This window comes from Hyperoodon ampullatus (assembly GCF_949752795.1).
Source record: "Hyperoodon ampullatus genome assembly, chromosome: 16".
Lineage (NCBI taxonomy): Eukaryota > Metazoa > Chordata > Mammalia > Artiodactyla > Ziphiidae > Hyperoodon > Hyperoodon ampullatus.
In genome coordinates this window covers 31649664-31663641 of record NC_136929.1, presented here as the reverse complement: position 1 = coordinate 31663641, position 13978 = coordinate 31649664, and the positions used below count along the sequence as shown (strand labels likewise).

The following is a 13978-nucleotide window of genomic DNA, read 5'->3' as shown; positions in this document are numbered from 1 at the left end:
TTTCACTCACTGCTTCTGCCAATAATCTCTCTCAAGGTCTACAAGCATTTCAGTTAGTATTTAACCAGCATTTAACCAACCACTTCTTACTAAGTGCCTAGCGTGTGCAAGGCCTCACACTTACCTGGTTGGACTAACTCCCATGGTTCCAGATAACTTGCCTTTTATTGCAGTGAATGTCACTTAACAAAAAGAAAACAAACCCTGCAGTTAGCCAGGTTTCTGAAAAGTGAAGTCACAGTATAATTATCATTCTTTTATGGTATGTTTATGTTCCAGGACTCTAACTCCTGTGTGCTTTGTGATTTCTCGGAAAGTTTCAGGGACATTTCAGCATCACAAGTGCCCCTTAGGCAATCCACTTCATAAAGGGTTCAAACAAATTACATATTTCTATATGTGTGTCATTCTTTTTGGTTCATACTTAACTATTTTGAAATTTTCTTAAGAATACCTTTTTACACGATTTTCTTATGCACATATGTACTTAAATTTTACAGTCAGAACAGTCAGTATGACTAAAAAAAAACTGTGTGGGTAAGTTAAGTTTTCTTTAAATGAAGATGTAATTATTTCTGAGATTCATACATTTCTCATCGTTAGTGGTGCTCTTCAAGTTCAAATTTGTTTTTGATTTCCTAGATGTAAATGTATATTTTAAAGACAGTTATTATAGTGGAAACCTAAAACACATACAGTATAAGTCATATTTTCCCTATAAAGTTTTAGAATGTTTATTTTTTCCATATAAGGGTATGTGAATTTAGGTCTGAGGAAATTCAGGGAGTAAACTATTGCAAAAAATACTCATTTGTGAATGTTGAATTTAAATATATTTTAAGTATGAAAAAACTAAACCTACTGTATAAAAGTAATAATAATATCTTGAGTTTTTATAACTTCTTCCTACAAAAATGTTTAAAAATTTTTCAGCCCAATTATGTTATACTAAAGTGTCCCAAGAGCTCTGTAATGATCTTATACCCATTTGACAGACACAACAACTAAATGTTCCCTCTCCTCAATTTTGAATTGCATAAAAGACACAAATCTTTTTAGATTGTACTCTGTGGACCTCTATGTTTATGTGGACTTATACAAAACTTAGTAGAACTGGGTCAGATTATTTTGATTTTATAAGTATTTTGGCTTCATTTTTAATCTTTTCATCATCAGCTTTAAAATTACAAATATCTCTGTTGTGTCCTGCAAGTAAAATTCTGTCTTGTGTGAAACATTCTATCTCATCATAAAAATACTTTATCTGTGTATATATGCTCTTTGAACTTTTTTCACATCACACTTTCACATCTGTTATGTATCATATAGACCTGTCATTTTCTAGTTATTGTTTTTGCTTTTTTTTTTTAAAGAATGAAATGTGTATTTTTCCCACTACATTTTAGAAGTTTGGTATGTTTTCTTTTAAATAGTAAGTACACTTCTCTGACCCTTTTTTATCAGTAAGGAACAAGTAAATGACCTCTTGCTATCATTTCTAACCCTGTGTTTTTATGACTTCTAGAATAGCAGCAGTTTATAACAAACCAAACAATTCTAGGGTATAAGGAAACACACAAAACAAACTGCAAAGCTATTAAAGTAAGTCTCTGGAAATATGTTGGCCAGGAGAGATTATTAACAATGAAATGAAATGATTATGGTCTTATTGGGCAGTATTTTAATTTAAACTTAACAAATCGATATCCCATATGAAGGAGCTGACACTGAGGGAAGGCAGGGAATACAACACGGAGAAGGTACAGGCACTGGAGTGAGTCACGCTGTGGACACCAGTGCTCAAAATGGAGGATAGAGTCTGGAGTCTGAAATTGATGATGGAAATCAACAAGAACATGCGTCAAAAACTATCAGATTATACTGAAGTAGTAAAGGCCAGAAACCAGACAGCAACTAGATGAATACTGATATAGAAGGGAAAGCCAGGCACCAAGAGGACATGAATACCAGAAGGCAAAGCAGTTAGAAGTCCAAGGTACTATTCAGTAATCAGATGAGTGAAAGGGTCTGCACAAACCAATCAGAACAGAATCAAAGTGCCCACACTTCTGTTTTAAGTCAACAGTCGCAGTAGATTTCAGTTCAGAGGGGCCTACTTCAGTGTGTTAATGCTAGCTTCCTCTACCTGCCTCGCTGTTGAGGATGACCTTAAGATTATATCCAAATTTAGGAAAGAATGTTATAGGTGATTAGTTACGTCCCCTAGGCTATGACAGCACAGTTGTGTCTCAGTCACCAAACACTTGAGCTCTCGCTGAGCTTTCAGTGGTAGATAGGGTATGACTCCAAATATGTTTGTCATCTGAAATGCATTAGAATAAGGAGTAGATAAGCCTTATTTCCCTCTGCTCTGGCCAAGACTCCTTTCTTTATTCTGTCCTAGGCCCAAAACTTTGAATACTAGGAGATAATCAGAGGAAAATAATCAAGATGATAAAAGAATTCTTTTCGGTAGTAAGAGAGATTAATGGATTGGGGGTGTTTTGAGAAGAAAAGACTTAGAGAGATACAAGAAATTCAAAGTAGGCAGAAATAGACTTACGATACATCTCTCCAAAGGCTGAAATTAAAACCTAAGGGTAGACATTATAAGGAGACATGTTTTGTTTGCTTTGTTCAGGTGTTATTGTTGTTGTTCTGCTTTGTTTTGTATAGAGGTTAAATAACTTGAAGGTCCCTTCCAAACCTGAAATTGAGGCTATCAAAGGCCTTGACAGAAGGCATCCGCATTACTGTGTATATAACGTCTAAATAATGACAGCTTTGAACCCATTTGAACCCTGATTTCATTTCTTAATAGCTAATGAATCTGGCTTTTTTTTTTTTTTTTTTTAATTTTTGCCCGCATTGCATCTTCACTGCTGCACCCGGGCTTTCTCTAGTTGCGGCAAGCTGGGGCTGCTCTTCATTGCGGTGCATGGGCTTCTCACTGCAGTGGGTTCTCTTGTTTTGGAGCACAGGCTCTAGGTGTGCAGGCTTCAGTAGTTGTGGCACGTGGGCTCAGTAGTTGTGGCACACGGACTTAGTTGCTCCACGGCATGTGGGATCTTCCTGGACCAGGGCTCAAACCCATGTCCCCTGCATTGGCAGGCGGATTCTTAACCACTGTGCCTCCAGGGAAGTCCTTGGCTATATTTCTTAAAAATCTTCTAAACCTCAGTTTCCTTATATTGAAAATTGAAGTCATGTCTACCTCTTGGTATTTGGGAGAGGATTAAATTTTTATGTAAAATACTTAGTGCAAAGCCTGGCACATAGTAAGTACTACATGAATGTTAATTTGCTATACAAAATGTTTTGTATATTGTTTAGAGTATAGTGCCATTGACATTCAAGGTATATTTTTACTTCTTCAAAAATCATACATTGGGGCTTCCCTGGTGGCGCAGTGGTTGAGAGTCCGCCTGCCGATGCAGGGGACACGCGTTCGTGCCCAGGTCCGGGAAGATCCCACATGCCGCAGAGTGGCTAGGCCCGTGAGCCATGGTCGCTGAGCCTGCGCGTCCGGAGCCTGTGCTCCGCAACGGGAGAGGCCACAACAGTGAGAGGGCCGCGTACCACAAAAAAAAAAAAAAAAAAAAAAAAATCATACATTGAACTCTGTTAAAAATTTGCTTTGATAATATTAATAATTTAAAATTCTCATTGAGCACTTAGAGTATTGATAGATGACTTTGAAATAAATTTACATTTTCTTTTAAACTATAGTGTTAGCTGTGGTAATGATATTGTGGGGTTGTTTTTTTTTAATCTTTATCTGTTAAAAATCTCTACTGAAGCATTTACAAGTGAAATGATCTGAGGTCTGAAATCTGCTCTAAAATATTTCAAAATAACTAGAAAGGAAGTAGATAAAACAATGTTGACAGAACATTACGGCAGTTCCTCAGATGATTAAGCATAGAGTTTCCATATGGCCTAGTGATTCCACAACTAGGTTTATACTCAAGAGAAATGAAAACATGTCTACACAAAAACTTGTACATGAATGTTAGATGTTAGCAGCATTATTCACAACAACCCAAATGTTCACCAGCTGATGAACGGATAAACAAAAGGTGGTATAGCCATACAATGGAATATTACTTAGTCATAAAAAGAAACGAAGTACTAATAGATTTACAGCATCGATGAACCTTGAAAACACTATGCTAGGTAAAAGAAGCTGGTCACAAAAGACCACATATTATATGATTCCATTCATTTGAACTGTCTAGAACAGAGAAATCTACAGAAACAGAAAGTCGATGAGTGCTTGCTTAGGGTTGGGAAGTTGAGGACCAGATGGGATAGAGGAGTGATTCCTAGAGGACTTGGTGTTTCTTTTTGAGGTGATTAAAAAAGTTTTAAAATTGTATACTTTAAATGGATGACAATATGGTATGTGAATTGTATCTCAATAAAGCTGTTTGAAAAAAATGATACTGACAAAATGTTGATAATGATTAAAGTTGGGCAATAGAAACTGGGGGCTCCCTATGCCATGCTCTCTTCTCTTTGGATCTTTGAAAATTTCCATAATAAAATGTTGTTTAAATACTCTTTTAGATGAAGTTTAAACCTCCAAAATATGGATGTACTTGGTTTAAAACAAGGTTGGTTTCTACCTTGCATTAGCTCAGGTAGGAAAGATGCACAGAATTCTGACTTGACTGCCAGATACATTGTTATTCCTCTAGAAAAGCACTTACATTTAACCTCCAGTGGAGCACATAGTTTGCATTATACTTGTCAGAGCTATTTTCATCAAGAAATGCCATCTATGTGTCCCCTTGCCAACATCTTTGCAGAGTTTACAACTTTCAGCAATTTATTGGCATCAACTATGCAATACTCTTAAGCAGCTGCTCTGCAGTTGAGCTGTTTTAATATGCCACCCTCTATGCAAATAGTTTATATTAAATGGCCAAGATATGTGCTTTCGGATTCAAGAGAGCAATTTATCTCTTTTATAGAGATTGTATAGTAACAGTCATCATCTTCATCACCATCATCATCTGGAAGTTTCATAAGAATGTCCTTAACTCTTCCATTTTGAAGAGTACTGTACTGCAATGTGGTTTTTATTGTTTTGTTTTAAGTTTCAATTGTGTAATCAGATGCGGTTCTACATTTGTTCGTTTTAATGAATGTTTCCTTCATTCTTGAAGTTACTGTAATTGTCTTATGTATTTGATATACTAGAATTATAAGATATATACTATTAGGTTTTTGAAAATCACTATAAAAGCATATCAAATTAATGAATATTATTATAAATCAGACTGCTATAGAAGAGTGTTTAAAGGTCTCAAACAAGTGGTAAAAGGAAAGAATTTGAGGCATGGCACTTTTGCTGTATTTGAATTTTATAATGAACAAGTAATGCTTCTATAATTTTCAAAAGCAGGAATTTAAAAAAATATTTTGACAAATGGCTTTCTAAATTAATGGAACATTTGCCAGGAATAGACTAGGACTGCCAAAACGAAGGGGCCACATATTAGGACACTCCACATTTTGTCATTTTGGACAAGAGAGCCTACTTTCCACCTGAGGACCCTAGAGTGGAGCCTGCTTGACAGATTTTCTTATCCACATATCCAGAGATTGTACTCAACTGTCTCATTCAGATGAATGGCCCATAGCAGCAGAAAGAAAACATTTAGTCTGTTCCTTCATTCATAAATTGGAACACACAACGAAAGACCGTCAAAAACTGGAAGAAAATTAATAGCACAAAAGGGAAAAATCACAATAAACAGAGAAACTGACTCCCTTCTCCAGAGAAAACAAAAATTTCTGTAACAGAAAAGAACTTACAAAGTATTGTAATTAGTTTCTTCGGAAAGATTTGAGGAAGTAGTATTTACAGAAAATGAGCATTATACAGAAAACGTTTCTGGTGTTTTCAAAAATTGCTAAAATCAAAATCATGAAGTTATTATAAGTAAGTAAAAATGCCAGTAGAAGGATGTCAGGAAAAGCCACTGAACTCTCCTAAAGCTTAGAAAAAGGTAAGAAGACAGAAATTAACAGGGAAAAGCTAAACAAGATCAACAATTCCAGAGAGAAATAAAATACCTGCAAAGAAATAAAGATCAGCTTGGCCTCATAGTTCCTAGAAATTTGACTTTAGAAGATAGAGATGTAACACCATCAAAGTTCTGAAGGGAAGCACAGTACTTTACCACAGTACCCTCTCTCATGAAATTGCTAGATTGTTTGCCATCAAACGACAAAAAGAGAGCAATGCAAGAAATAATGGAACATGCCAAGATGTGCAATAAAAAGAAATTTCAGAATAACAACTGTGCAGCAGTCTTAAAAGAAGTCAGTACAAAACTGATACCAGCAAGCAGTATGATTAAGCCAGATAATCTTAGGTAATATGGAAAAAGACATATACTAGTTCCATCAGTGAGGGAAAAAAAGGCAAGACCTCTTAAGAAGGGGGAAAAATCTCTATGAGAAAGTCAAGGCCCAAGTAGGAATCTAAGTAAATGGCATGATTTTTGAGCGATAGATGCAATGTAAGAAAAAGAATCCAGTTGAACTTGATACCTGAAACATTTTCCTTTGAACATCACAGGTTCCTTTTCTGTGGACCTAATCACACTCTCTGCTCTGCAGTGAACAGTATTTATAAATCATTAAACAGTAGTACAAATAACCCTGCTGACCAATCACAGAAGGACAGTTAGAGAACAGAGAAAAGCAGAACCAAAAGCTAGAGAAATGACATGTGAAAGTCAAGTCCAAACAATAAGAGCAGACTCTTAATAGGAGGTGGAGCCAGCAATCAGGAGGCAGACAAGAGAACATGGTAAGGACCAAGCCAGATTTCAGGATGACTTAATCCTAACAAAGGATCCCATTTTGTAGTGACAAGTTTTTCTAGTTCTTGTATGTTATGTTGGTTTATTTTTGTTTGTCAATTTGCAAATTGGGATTTTGTGAATCACAAACATTTCATTGTAATAGTAACATCAACTAGGGAAGGACAATTTATGCCAAAAATGTAGGTAAAAGAAATATTAAAATATTTTCATGGTAAGGAAGATTCAGTATCATAAAAGCCAGTTCTAAGTTGTTTTTTTAATTCAACATAAACCCACCCCTATCCCTAAGAACATAGCCCCAAAAAACCCTCAATCATTAAACGTTAAAACAGTGTGACATGGGGCTTCCCTGGTGGTGCAGTGATTGGGAGTCCGCCTGCCGATGCAGGGGACACGGGTTCGTGCCCCCGTCCGGGAGGATCCCACATGCCGCAGAGCGGCTGGGCCTGTGAGCCATGGGCGCTGAGCCTGCACGTCCGGAGCCTGTGCTCCGCGACGAGAGAGGCCGCGTCAGTGAGGGGCCCACATACCGCAAAAAAAATGCATGAATAGACAACTGGAATAGAATTTAAAAGTCCAGAAATAATATACTTATGGAAATTCAGTATATGATAAAGATAACATCTCAAATCAGAGGAAAAAGTTGTCTCTTTAGTACATGATGTTGTTATTACAGAATAGCCAAGGGGGGAAAAATGCTGAATCCACACCTTTCACCATAAGCCAGGATAAACTTCAAACAGATCAAAGATCTAAATGTTTGAAAAAGAAAAGAAAAAGAAACTATAAAGTAACTTGAGGAAAATGGAAGAAGAAAACATGGAAAGACCATAAAATTAAGGATTGCCATATTCAGCTACATCACAACCAGAAAGTTCTGCATAGGGAAAAAACAAAACAAAATAAAAAGCATAAATAAAGTCAAATAAAAGATTAAAAGGGAAGAAAAACTGCCGTTCATATTACAGACAAGAGCTAATGTCTGTAACATGTAAAGAGCGCCTCTAAATGTAAAAGAAAATGACCAATCACCCAGCAGAAAAATGAGCCAAGGATATTAACAAAAAAGGAAATACCCTTAAACAACTGAAAAGCTGCCCACCCTTACAGTAGGAGAAATGCAAAATAAACATACCCAAAGACTTACCAGACTGGCAAAAATCCAAAAAGGTAACACAGACACACATCTTATCAATTAGGAAACTGAAGCTCATTCAATCAGAGTAGATTGCTTAAGTTTACACAGTTAATAACAGAGTCAGGAATAGATGTGTCTTTGACTTCTAACCTCATACTAAAATATCTCCACTACCTATGCTTGGCTTTCTGTGTGCTCAGTCTGTGGCGGTATCGTGGATACTATTTGATGTTAAAGTGGAATTTTCTTTGTTCAAATTTACAAGTGATATAAAAGAGGTCATCTATATGATCAAACATAATAAAACTGAGCAGAATTGTTCTGCATGTTATTTTGGTGTCCATTGTAGCTGTGTTTTATCCTAATAGGAATTTTACAGAATTCTGTTGCTTTTTCAGTGTTCTTTACTTAGATTTCAAAAACCCGTGCTAACATTGTATAATACTATCAGATGAACAAAAGTGGTACTGTGACAGCACCCTAAGTTGGGGTGATCCTAGTCTAAATAAAGCAAATTTACCTGTGAATTTCCCTTCTGTCTCCTGACCAGCATCAGGGGTGATCTGTTTCCTGTAACTGTTCCTATATGAGCAGCAGGTGAAGCCAAAGGGCAACAAAACTATGGCCTCCTCTTGGGCACTTAGGAGCCAAAGCCCTCTGCCTGGTACCCCACCAACTCCTTCCTTTCCTCCTTCCTCAGCCTTGCTCTCCCTCCCTTCCCTTCTGCCAGGACGTATGATCCCCTTGACCTTATTTATCTGTAATAGAGTGGTAGGTTGTGTTAGAGGAAATTTTTTCCTATTATTTTATTTTCTCTTCATGCCAAGGCACCAAAGTTATGGCTAGTAAAAAGAGGTTCTTTCAGATAAAAAGTGGTTTTTTTGATAGGCTGAGAGACCGTCATCTCCCCTCTCCCCTCTACGTATCGTGTGGTAAGTAGAGAAGGAGCTGAAGTCTACCCTAACACAAGACATGTTTAACATTAAATCAGTGGCACATACTTCACTAAAGGGAAGCATGTAAATGAAGTAACAATCTCAAAAGCAATGAGTCCTCAAAAGGGTCAAATAAAAGTGTATCAGATTGGCAGTTTCTGAAGGTAGACACATCCTCATGTGCATTGGCCAAGCCAGCCTCTCCTGCAGAAATGAGAAAGTGGATTCTGGCACCGTTTCTTCCAGCTCCTCTCTTGGCCCTGAGGTTTATTAAGACTCTGTGGCTTAAACTCAACAGCTCTGTTTTAAAATACCCACTCAAGCTAGATGGTTCTAAATAGAACTAATGACAGCCAGAAAAAAAAAAAAGGCCTGTAGGAACTTGCTCTGACACAGAGCCGATGTCTATAAACAGATTAGTAGAAGAGAGCAGAACATCTTTCTGTCGCCCTAACTTCTGTGTCTTGGCATGAAGATGCAATAAAAGAATAGGAAAAAATTACCACCAACACAGCCTACCACTGTTGTACAGATAATAAGGTAAAGGAGAGTTCAGTCCGCCCTCTCTCCATATTCTTGTGTTTGATTGAATCAATTTAGTAATTAAGCATAAATATCGACTAGTTAATGTTTGGTGCTAAAGGTTTGACTATGGGGGAAAATAAAAGACAAAAAAGATTTGGAAAAGGAAATGAGTGGAAATTTTGATCCGGGTTCTTCAAGGAGTTCAGCATAATGAAGTCTTAGTTCAAACAACGACTGATACAGCTAACTCAGGTTTTCATTTGTAAAAGAAGAGGGAATAATATGTTTTGTTTTGTTTTTACTGAAGTATAGTTGATTTTCAATGTTTCAGGTGTAGAGCAAAGTGATTCCGTTTTATATATATATATCCTTTTTCAGACTCTTTTCCCTTACAGTTTATTACAAGATATTGAAGACAGTTCCCTGTGGTATACAGTCGGTCCTTGTTGTTGATCTATTTTATATATAGTAATATGTATCTGTTCATCCCAAATTCCCAATTTATCCCTCCCCGCCTCCTTTCCCTTTTGGTAACCTTAAGTTTGTTTTCTATGTCTGTGAGTCTGGGAATAACATGGTTAAAGAAATCCTGAAACTATATTAAACTTACTGTTTGAACTGCTGATTAATAGGCAAGAAAAAAAATTTTGGACTCTTTTTCCCTTGCATCTTCATGTAAGACTTCAAAAGGAAATGGAATAGTTTAAGAGGTAGAAGAGAAGAAGCTAAGTGCCTAAATAATGTACCTATCAAGCATGTGTAGAGAAACTACGGGGGAAAGTAGCTATGCCCGTGGTTCCCAAATATGTTAGAATCACCTGGGGGTCTTTAAAAAATTTCAGAGCCGAGGTCACACCCCAACCCAATTATCTCAGAGTCTCTGGGGGTGGGACACAGGCATCAGTTGTTTCTGAAGCTCCACAGGTGATTACAATGTGCAGAAAAATTGGGGAACCACTAGGCTACAGAATAATACTATTTTTAATTGAAGTATAGTTGACAATACCATGTTAGTTTCAAGTGTACAGCAAAGTGAGTCATTTATACATGCATTTTCAGATTATTTTCCAAGATGATGAATATATTTCTTTATGCTGTTCAGTAAATCCTTGTTGCTTATCTCTTTTATGTATAATAGTATATGTCTGTTAAACCCATGCTCCTAATTTATCCCTACCCCCTTTCCCCTTTGGAATGATATATTTATCATTTAACGGTATTAATGACTATGAGATTCATGTGCATAATTATTGAATATTAATATGTTGTTTTTTCACAACTTTCCCCATTTATATAGTGTAGTAATTGCTTCAAATGTTTTTTCTACTTCAAGAATAAAAATAAATATTTTAACATCAACATTATGAGTCTGCTTGTTAAAATCATACTTCCATCTTCTATTTTCATACACAACAGGAATTTGCAGCAATGAAACAGATTATCATTAATATGCATAGTAAGCGTTCTGAGGACAACTTGCTTTTTACTAAAATGGAATCCAAAAATGGGACAAGAAAGCAGAAATCGAAGACTTTGAATGTGCCTAGAGAACATGAAGACAATATATTTATACCCAAACCAACACTCTTTGTAAGTACAATAAAAATTAACTTAGAATGTTAGTGTCTCTTATTGTCACTAAATATATTTTACTTAAATTTCTTTCCTCTCATAGTGGTTTCAAACTAACTTTAAAAGGTCTGTATTTATCCTTTTTCTGAATGTATATGTTACCTATCTTAACAGTTGATAGTTGGGGTTTATATTTCTAGTTAACATATCAGACTTGCCTAGGAATTAGCATTACTCTATTACTGTCCTCCTCCAGTCTCCAGGGACGACTTATAAATGAATCAGAAAGACAGTCTTGATTTGACTGGCTTACAGCATGATCTCTCAGTTTTCAGTAGGATGTAGCTGAGGTCATACCTCTTTTGAAAATTTTTCTCCTGTATATAAAAGGAAGTTTACTGTAGAAAAAAAAGAAAAATACAGATAAGCGTAAAGAAGTTTGTTTGTTTGTTGTTGTTTTGACCATGCCTTGTGGCTTGCAGGGTCTTAGTCCCAGCCCAGGGATTGCACCCTGGGCCCTCGGCAGTGAAAATGCCAACCAAAATTCCCTGTTTTTGTCATTTTAAAATTTACATAAGAATAAAAGGGATGCAAAATATCACCCGCCCCCTCTTATTTGTAAAATAATATATTTTGCTTTGAGTTTTCTTATAAAGTATAAAACCAATCGTATCAACATAAACTGAAAAACTGAAATGCATTATTAGGTAAAAATGTACGTGCCCGGAAATTAGTCGAAGAACAAGAAATTAGAAAAATGTGGATTAAAATAGAAAATAAATTAGGAAATATTGAAAATGATGTTTTAACAAGTAATAAGAATCAAAAGGCAACAGAATCGAAATAGGAGTAACCTTATTAAATAGTTCACTTTACTTCAACATGGTTTCCCCTCCATACCTTAATTTCTCAGAAGAAACATTTCTACCATCTGAACATAGAGACTCAAAACCAGAAAGATTTTCTGTATGATATTCTGATTCAGTAAGTCCCCAGAATCTTAATTTTTTTTTAACTCCCTAGATAATTATAATAATCAGTCAAGTATGGGAACTTCTGAGCTAAGCTATTTCATTATACATTCAGAACATGCTACGCAAGATCAATGAAATGTGAGAGCTTGCTTGGTGATTACATAGTTCAACCTCCTTTTAAAAAAAAAATGAGAGTTACAATCTAAATGAAATAAGGGATAATTATCATAAGGATCCTTGTAGCAATAAAGGCTGAGCGAACAGGATGGAGAACACAGGAAATCGAGATTGACCAGCCTGGGTACAAGGCAGCTCTATAGATTTCCACAGCTTAGTACGTAGATCTTTTCCTCTCGTGGTACTTCAGCTTCCCTATGTTTCTCTCCTGGTGTCTGCTTACTCATGTTTTCCACTTCCTCATCAACTTGCTCACAGCCCCTTGTCTTGAGACTTACTTCTATGCATCCTTTCCCTAATCTCCTCTCTTATAACCTAGTTCTTCCTGTGTTTTCCAAAAGCAAGTTTAACTGGCCCAGCTTCTCCTTGTTGGCAGATACCCCTTGTGGCAAGACTAGTTAAGGTTATTAGCCAGCCTACTGAATGGCTGCCCTTACCTGGTCACAGGGTACCAGAGAAAGTTGCCTAGGGCTATTTATTCAGAAGGGCCATGGCTAGGCAAGTTTCCCTCAGAAAGTCGGCTAAGATTGTGACAGACAGTGTGATGTGTCTATTATTATATTATAATCTACAAGAAGAGAGCAGACTGAACACATAGATGCTAATGGAAAACGTAGGATTGGTTGAAAACCTCAAAATACAGCCACATACTTAAAGCCTATCACACTCCCTGATCTGCTTTTCTGACCCTTCTCTGTTCCAAGCAATGAACTATTCCTTCTGACCCTGACCCTCCTACATTTCTGACTTTAGCTTGGTAACCTGATTCTGATATTCTGAAATCCTGTCACCAGTACATAAGTAACAGATTTCTCCAGTATCTCGAGATAAGGTTCTGCAATGAAAAGAAAATGAGGAAGATTTGAAATATGAAGTATTAATTGGGTAGTTTTTATTTCCTTCTTTATGCTTACCTGTATTTTCTTTTTTTCTATAATAAACTTTTGTATACAAGAGAAAATTTTTCAAAAAAGGTATGATCTCAGCTACCTCCTAATGAAAACTCAGATATCATGCTGTAAACCAGTCAAATCAAGACTATGTGCTAATACTGCAGAATTAGGAATGGGAACGGACTAGGTCACCTAGGGCGAGTCATTTAAATGCCCTGAACTGGCTCTTATCTATAAAATTAGGAAGGAGATTACATGAAATGAGGGCTGGACTTCTTTTATACTAACATCCATGATTCTCTTAAGGCATCATAATTTTTACGGTTATTATTTTCAGTATTTTCAATTTTCCATAATAGTGCTTTTCTTACGTTTTTCTCTCATCTTGTCAATAAGGAATTTATGGTGCAAATATTTGAAAATAAGATCTAATCATTACATAATCTTATGGTTTTATAGCTAAAAGGGAAACATTTCTAATTTACTTCCAGATCCTTTGGCTGATATTATTTGCTGTTGGTATTTTTCCCTGATATTAAATTCAATGATAGACAGATGGATGGATGGATGCGTGTTTATATGTGCACTGAAAATATGAGGAAGACATACAAAGCCCCTGTTAAATGGGCAGTGGGGTGAGCGTAGAGCTGTGTTACAGAGGAGGAAGGGGAGGAATAAAAGCTTGAGACATTTTTCTTTTCATATCTGTATAATCATATGAACGTTTTGCAGTGCTCATGTGATATTTACATAAGAAGACAACCCCAAAAGGTGTATTTTATAGAAAAGTTCTGACTGTTGAAATCACAGATGTGGGAGAATTGTTTTTTTAGGCATTTGATGCACCAACAAAGACTAAATTGAACCACAGAATGTAAGTGCTTTGAGGATAGAAGCTATGTTCCCATTGCCTTACATAGCA

The 13978-nt window shown here is 36.3% G+C and overlaps 1 protein-coding gene across 1 annotated transcript in view; it reads left to right on the top strand.

The window, feature by feature from the left end:
* PIBF1 (progesterone immunomodulatory binding factor 1) overlaps positions 1-13978 on the top strand; it is a gene marked incomplete at both ends in the record, with an annotated part of 195897 nt that overhangs the window by 173260 nt on the left and 8659 nt on the right. The window contains one exon of the mRNA XM_079721965.1: positions 10857-11030. Within this exon, the coding sequence (XP_079578091.1) occupies positions 10857-11030 (174 nt within the window). The remainder of the gene's footprint in view (positions 1-10856; positions 11031-13978) is intronic.